The 8,034-nt window shown below is 36.9% G+C and overlaps 1 protein-coding gene across 1 annotated transcript in view; it reads left to right on the forward strand.

Annotated features, from left to right (window-relative positions):
- LOC103588139 (ankyrin repeat domain-containing protein 26-like) overlaps positions 1-8,034 on the forward strand; it is a gene marked incomplete at its 3' end in the record, with an annotated part of 84,501 nt that overhangs the window by 42,569 nt on the left and 33,898 nt on the right. The window contains 5 exon segments of the mRNA XM_008569753.1: positions 4,214-4,307; positions 6,428-6,441; positions 6,443-6,527; positions 7,200-7,228; positions 7,317-7,389. Coding sequence (XP_008567975.1) covers positions 4,214-4,307; positions 6,428-6,441; positions 6,443-6,527; positions 7,200-7,228; positions 7,317-7,389 — 295 coding nt within the window.

Below are 8,034 nucleotides of genomic sequence, written 5' to 3' on the forward strand. Positions count from 1 at the left end.
TAGAATAATATCGTGATTTGGCACTTGAGACCTTCCCGATGAGATTTTAAATGTTTCGACCTTGAATAAACGTGCATTAGTGAACCCCATCTATTTGCCAGACAGACACTGTAGTGGTAGGAGCAGAAAAAGAAGTAAACGACAAGCAGTCACAAGTCCCTCAAAGTTCTTTTTCTAATGAAAACCGATCGTTAGTTTGGAGAGTACTGGGGGAGTTTGTATTTGGGACGGGGACAGGAGAACGAGTGGGATTCCGTAGACAGAGAAGATCTTTCTGAGTGTGACATTTAAGCAGCCAAGTGTGGGATGAGAAGGAGCCAACCGTGTGCAAGTTGAGGAGGAGGAGGACATACCGGACAGGGTCCATCGGGTCTCACCTGGTCATTGTGTTGGTCTTCATTCCCTGGAATGACGAGCAAGCGGGAATTGGGGGGAATGATCAGGAAATCCTTGGTATTAGGATGTGTGATGAGAGCAAATGTGCAGAAGAAGTGGCTGGGGCATTTAGATACTTGATAAATGAATGCGTGTATTCTTCCTTATTGAAGCTCATGATAGTTTTTGAAAGCGAACTTCTTAATGGGGAAAGAGTGGGCTTATTAGAATGTAGTGTAAAGAAGCATTTTTAGGCTACCTTGTCCTTTTTTTCATCCATTTTTCCTATCCGTAAAAGTTCAACCGAAAAATACTTAAGTTTTCCAAGTCCCTGTTTACCTACGTGAAGCAGCTTCTACAGTGTTCATTTCATATTCAGCGTGACACACTTGAAGGTTTCGTATCATGCCAAGTGTCATATTATAACATTCAATAATTTTCACGATCTAGATCTTTTAAGTGTTGAATGCTGTGTTACAGCAACTGTACTTATTAGAGAATTTTTAGTACATGCTCCTAAAAGATATCCTCTTATTTTCAGGGGGGAATGCAAAGGACAGTGAGGCAGTTTGATGTTCATTCCTTGTTGAAATACGCACATAAGTTAGTGTTTTGTCCATGAATGTGTTTCCTCTGGCTTTCCGTGGTTGGTTTCCAGTGTCATAGCCAGAAGCCAAGAAAAACTAAAGGACCTAAAGAGCATATATGATGCTCTGTGTTGAGATGTTTTGCTTTTCAATATGTGCTTTTGTTAGATTTAATTGTAATTGCTCTTAAAACAGGAAATTCCAGATGTTTTCTTAGAAAGTGATCAGGAAATCTTCAGGCAGCTCATTTTTGATACTAATTTTAACAGAGTATCTTTGAGAAACTCCCACAGAAGCGTGCTGCTCCTGTGTTTGGGACTGCAGATCAAAGAGGACAAAATGTGGTTAATGGACAAGTAGCAGGTAAGAACTGTATTTCATCAGCAAGTCATTTGAGGGAATGTTTGTTTAAAACATGAGTACTGCTACATCCTAGCGGCCACGGAAAATCACCAAATAAGTGCATAGAAAGGAAATAGAAGTGAAATGGTGAGAAGTTGCATGGGTCATCAGGTGAAAGCAGTATTACCAAAAGAACCTAACTGAAGTGTATGGAGCCCAATATGCTATCCATTTCTGTAGATATTTTGCTATCTTTCTCCATACTGCGAACATCATCCCGAAACTATTTCAATCTCTGAAATTCTTCTTTGCTATTTTTTTAATTTTATTGAAATATTTAGGAGTGAGATAAACTTGTATGTTCATTTAAAATTCACAGTAACAAATGTTCCCCTTAAATTATCTCTGCCTACATTTTACAGTTATGAAGTCTGCATTAAGATTAGGACAAGAGCAACAATTACAATCACGTCTGCATTTTGAGGTACCGTGTGTTATTGTTGTTGTTATTGTTACTTTAAAATACAGACATTGAGTGATGTTAAAACAAAACGGGCTGCTTGGACTTTAGTTTCTCATATCTGCATGTGCCCATGAAGAATTATTTCGTTGTTTTTGTCAACCTATGGGCCAAAGAGATACATAGTACCATTCTGCTAATTTGCAGGATTAATATAATGAAGCCAGGATAGTACAGTGCACAAATCAAAGGCTTTGAAGTCATAAGGAATTAATTTATATTGTGAAGTTTATCTAAAACCTAGAGAATTATTCCAGTGAACCTATTTCCAAATGCATGAATCTATGGTGTGTTTTTGTGTGTGTGTTTGTGTGTGTCTGTGTGTCTGTGAAAGTCTTAGTGAAAGGCAGAGGGAATCCTGTAGTACAGTAGTTTTTTACTCTGGGAATTTAAAAAGATAATGACTGGGAGTTGAATGTTTTATTACATTAGGATCGTCAAGTAGTGATTGCAAGAAATATTTCAGGAGAAGTAGAAGCATGGGAAACAATACCTATGTGGGAGTATAATGATAGCGATTTGGTTTAGTGTTGTTTTAATAAGTAGAAACCACTTCTGAACCTAGAACTCATTGAGTACATTCATGACAGCCATGCTTGTTATAACATGAGTACAAAACAGTGATTGTCTATTCTCAAGTAATATCTGAAAAAAAAAAAGTAATATCTGTGGTTAGAGGAAGGGCTTGTTCTCGTAGATATAAGTGGCTGCTGCATAGTGGTACCACAATCATAGCTGAATAGAAAAGATATGTTAGTATTCTGGTTCTGTAACTTACTAGCAGTGGAATCTTGGAAAAAGTTATTTGACGTGTTTGAATGTTAGTGGCCTGGTTCATAAAAATGGTACTGGTACCTACTGCTTAGGTATGTGTCATGAACAAATGGGGTAAGAAATGCAAAAACACTTTGTAATGTAAAATGTACTTATGAATGTAATAGAAAATGGTCACAGTGGTATTCCGTGACTTAAGAAATATTGACATATCTATTAAACCTGAAGGACAATAACATGCCAATTGTGTCAAGGAAAGGATGACAACGTGAGAATGGGCAGGTGGATTTCTAGCTTGGGGTATTGTAAGTTTCAGTATACTATTACCAGAGATATTGTATAATAGTATGATTTGGCACTTGAGATCTTTCTGATGAGATTTTAAATGTTTTGACCTTGAATAAACTTCCATTACTGAACATCAGCTATTTGCAGACAGATACTGAGTATACAAGATGAGGGCTTGTGCTGTAGTGGTAGGAGGAGAAAAACACCTAAATGACAAACACTCATAAGTCACCCAAAATGCTTTTTCTAAAGAAAACAAAATGTTAGGTTAGAAAGCACTGGGGAGTTTGTATTTGGGATGGGGACAGGAAAGGGAGTGGAATTCCATAGACAGAGAACATCTTTCAGGCAGACATTTAAGCTGCCAAGTGAGGGATGAGAAGGAGCCAACCGTGTGCAAGTTGAGGAGGAGGAGGACATACTGGACAGAGACCAATGGGTCCCATCTGCTTATCATTTTGGTCTTAAGACCCTGGAATGAGGAGGAAGCGTAAAGTGGGGTAATCATCATCAAATCGTTTGCGTTAGGATGTGTGAAGAAAAGCAAATATGCAGAAGAAGTGGCTGAGACATTTAGATATTTGATAAGTAAATTGCACGTATTCTTATGAAAGCTCATGATAGTTTTTGGAAGTGAACTTCTTAATGAGGAAAGAGTGGCATAGTATATGCAATGTTTGCTTGCATTTATTTAAACATAATGTGAAGTAATTTTTTCATTCTCCCTTGTCATTTAAAAAATTTTTTTCCTATCAGTAAATGGTTTATCAAAAAATATATACAATTTCCATGCCCTTGTTTACCTACATGAAGCAGCTTCTACAGTGTTCATTTTATGTTCAACGTGACACACTTGAAAGTTTCATATCATGCCAAGTATTGTATTTTAACATTAAAAAGTTTCATGTTCTGAAATTTTTAAAATTTTTAATGCTGTAAGTATTACAGCAAGTGTACTTATTAGAGAATTTTTAGTACATGTTTCTAAAAAATTTCCTGTTATTTTCAGTGGAGAATGCAAAATACAGTGAGGTAGTTTGATGTTAGTTCCTTGCTGAAATATGCACATAAATTACTATTTTGTCCATGAATGTGTTTCCTCTGGCTTTCCAAGGTTGGTTTCCGGTGTCAATAGCCACATGAGGAAGAAAAATAAACTTGACCTAAAGAGCATATATGAGGCTCTCTAATGAAATGTTTTGCTTTTCAATATGTGCTTCTCTTAGTTTTAAGTGTAATTGCTTTTCAAACAGGAATTTCCAGATATTTTCTTAGAAAGTGATCAGGAAATCTTTAGAAAACTCATTTTTTATCTAATTTTTAACAGAGCATCTCTGAGAATCTTCCACAGAAGTGTGCTGATCATGTGTCTGGGGCTGCGGATCAAATTGGAAAAAATAAAGTAAATGGGGAAGTAGAAGGTAAGAACTGTATTTCATCTGAAAGTCATTTGAGGGAATGTTTATTTGAAACATGAGTACTGCTACACCCTAGTAGCCAAAGAAAATCACCTATTAAATGTGTAGTAAGGAAATAGAAGTGAAATGGCTGTAAGTTGTATATCTCCTCAAGTGTCAGCAACGGATTAAAGAGAGTGCGGCTAAAGGAGCTGAAGCATTGGTTCTGTCTCAAGATACTCTGAGACCTGAGGAAAGTCAGGAAATGAGGAAGAGGAAAGTAGTAAAAGAGGGAATGAAGAATGAGGATGGCAGTGAGTCCAGGGAGTCACTGATGGAGAAAGAAGCAGGTGTAAATAACGGACAGTGGTAAAATATAATCATTCTTTAGCAAAAGGAAGAGCAGGGTATTAGAAAGGTGGGAAAAATTACAGTGAGCTTCCAGGACCAAAACTTGTCAGAGACATCAAGCAAAATTTTCCCACTCTTCTTGTCTTCCTCACTGTTGGGAAGGCAGTAAGGATTGAGGGGGCTGACCATGCAGTGCTTTTACCTACCACAGAGAAATATGAGCACATACGGTCAACCATACAAGTGCACAATTTTGTTATGTGAAATGTTGCTTCTTCACAGAAGAGTATCCTACAGGCCACATAAGAGAATTGCAAAGAAGAAGAGAACAGGATTAGTAATGGAGAGATCAAGGATTCTATAATGTGGTCAAAAGTCCATTAGGAAATTTCTCTTCTAACGCCATTTCCTTTTGGGGGATGTGACAGGGAGCAACTAGAGGTTAGATTCCAAATGGGTGAGGTAAGGTAAAGGAATGTGAAAGAAGTCTCTAGAGACCAGAGCTGCTCAAACTTTATTGAATCACCTGGAGACCTTGTTAAAATTACACATTCTGACTCAGCAGGTCTGGGATTCTGCATTTGTAGCAAGTTCTCAGGGGATGCTGGTGCTACATGGTCCTCAGACCATGCTCTGAGTAGCAAGGGTACAGACTTGCCTTCAGAGAAATCTGGAAGAAGAACCATTGGATAATAGTCGAAGACATAACTGAGTCAAGGGAAAGTGTTATTTTGCTTTTATTGGTGAGCATGTTTATAGCCAGATAGGAAGGAGCAGAGAGATGAAGAAATAGAAATTATAGATGTAAGATATTATTGGTAAATAAGCAGGGAAGAAGTGGCTGGAATAATCCATAAAGATCATGTAAATAAGAAAGAATCAATGCCATGAGTCAGGAGGTTGTTTTTGAAGCGTAAGAGGGATTATGAAAGGGAGGGAGGAAGGAAAGAAAGAATGTATCTAGGTAATTTGGAGCTAATGATGAAGAAACTTGAGAGAACCCACCTCAGATGACTTTGGTGTATTCTGCCTGAATATTCATTGCTCACTGAGTAGATCTCACTGAATAGATCATTGCTGTTCCAGAGATTAGTGGAAGCAGGAGCGTGTGCTAAAATCAGGGTAAAGCCCAGCTGCTCATTTTTCCTTTTTATAACTCTCAGGCATCAAAGATAGGTGTTGCACTGATTTGAGTTATGCAAGTGACATTAATTTGAATACAGAAGGATTGGGTTTTCTGAAAAGATTGCTAATTTTTTGATAAGATGGCTGTTTCATAAAATTCTTTGAAAATTCACATGATATACCAAACCAGACTAATTTGGGAAACAAAAGAAATGGTAGGATTCATTTCTTGAATACTAAAATTGTATTTGCAGTACATATTGCACTGATTTTGAAGTATAAAAGGTTATTTGAATCTAATGTTCTGCCAGTATAATGTATTTTTTCCTGTTCAGTAACCATATTTTAATATTGATAGCTTATTATACATTATTTCTTTTTCTTTTTTTCCTTTTTTTGTCTTTTTTTTGTGACCAGTAACAGGATCACAACCCTCGGTGTCGCGCCCGTACCGCGACTGGCAACGGGATCGCAACCCTCAGTGTCGCATCCGTACCGCGACCAGCAACGGGATCGCAACCCTCGGTGTTGCGCCCGCACCGCGCTCAACCTGTGAGCGGACCGGTCTCTATATGGGATCCGAACCCTCGGCGGGAGCGCCGCTGCGCTCCCAAGTGCCGCACCCTACCGAGTGCGCCACCGGGCCGGCCCTATACATTATTTCTTAGATATGTTTTATATTACCTTCTTGCATGAGTGGACCAAGAAATTTTAAGATTGCTAAACTAGAGGATACAAGAAGTGGGGTTATACCAGTAGCCCATGTGGGTACAGAAAAAAATGAATATTGTTATTAGCTATTATTTTACAAGTATATGAGTATATCCAAGTTGATCATTTCAGAACAGTTTCTCTGATGAGAAATGAATTCTACATTCAACTGAACTGTAATCACGGCTGCACTCTTCCTAAATTACAGAACAAACGAGAGAGCGGTTCAAGAGGATGTTGTATTTTTATAACAAGCTTTGTGGAAATGGCTTTTTATTTTATTTTATTTATAAATTTATGTTATAAATACTAGTAGTTTAATGGTATAAGTGATTCTCGTGTGTTGCTTAAAGATAAGCTGTTGCATTTTACCATCAGCTTTGACATTTGTCCTTTCAGGGTCATGATTTGCTCCTCTGATTAAAGATCACATTTCTCCCTTTCAATCAGCATGTTCATATTTGTATATGCACACTTTTCTATTTTAGTTACAGTCATTTGAAACAATCTCACTTTTGAAGTCTTAACTGCATGTGTTATTAAACGTATATTACTATTTTTTCTTCAGTATATTTCTGTTGAGTTGCTTTCTAACCAAATGAAACCGAAAAACCCAAATCTGGAACTAATCATTTTCAAAGTCAAGCGTGAGGATTACCTCTGCATGAATGTGTGACTGGCTTTGTCATATGTACATATAAGTGATTATATGTCCCTTTTGCTTTTTAGAGTCTGCTGAGAAATATCCTCACTTGCAGGTAATAACATTTTTATCTTGAATTACTGAGTACAGATTCTATGAAATATGCATTATTTATTAATCATTTTGTTTCAAAACCCACTTAGCCTACCACTGAAGTGAAAGACTCTGTTCCAAATAAAGTAGTAGGAGTGAAGGATATACAAACATCTAGATCAGGTACATTTTGCAGTAGAAATTTAAGTCTGAAAAAGAATGTGCTAAAATGTTTCAAGTGCTCAGAATCTTCTTGTTCCTAATTGTTTTTTTCAAATTTGATGGGAGCATTTGAAATAAATAATGCTGATGTTATTGATGGTATCTGTGTTTGAAAAAAAAGATATTTACAAGCATAAGAAAATGTGATTTTTAAAATGTAACCTTTAACTCAGCTGTTTCTGCTTTTATGTTTCTATACCTAGTTTCTCATTTGGAATCCCTATACTTCTTAGGGATTCACGGAGGTTAACTATTAGACTGTAAGATTTTTCTTATGTTTTAAAATGCTTATTGGAATTGTGCCTTTACTCTGTATATGCGAGTGTCTGGCTGGTATCTTTAATATTACAAATGGGGAAAGTAATTAATTATTCTTTAATGACTATTTGATNAAGTATAATTCCTTTAACAAAAAAGGTAATAGAATCACAATATATTACCTGGTTTGACTATGAACAATGTTCGTGTTACTTTAATAAATTAACCATTTAATATTGTTCTAACCAAAAAGTATAATTATATTGGGTAGACAGAATGAGAAAAAGGACACGTTGTGGTGGTGCTTTTGGTGGTGTTGGGGAGTGTGTGGGGTGTGTGGGGTGTGTG

Source organism: Galeopterus variegatus, unplaced genomic scaffold, assembly GCF_000696425.1.
Source record: "Galeopterus variegatus unplaced genomic scaffold, G_variegatus-3.0.2 Scaffold526, whole genome shotgun sequence".
NCBI classification, from domain to species: domain Eukaryota; kingdom Metazoa; phylum Chordata; class Mammalia; order Dermoptera; family Cynocephalidae; genus Galeopterus; species Galeopterus variegatus.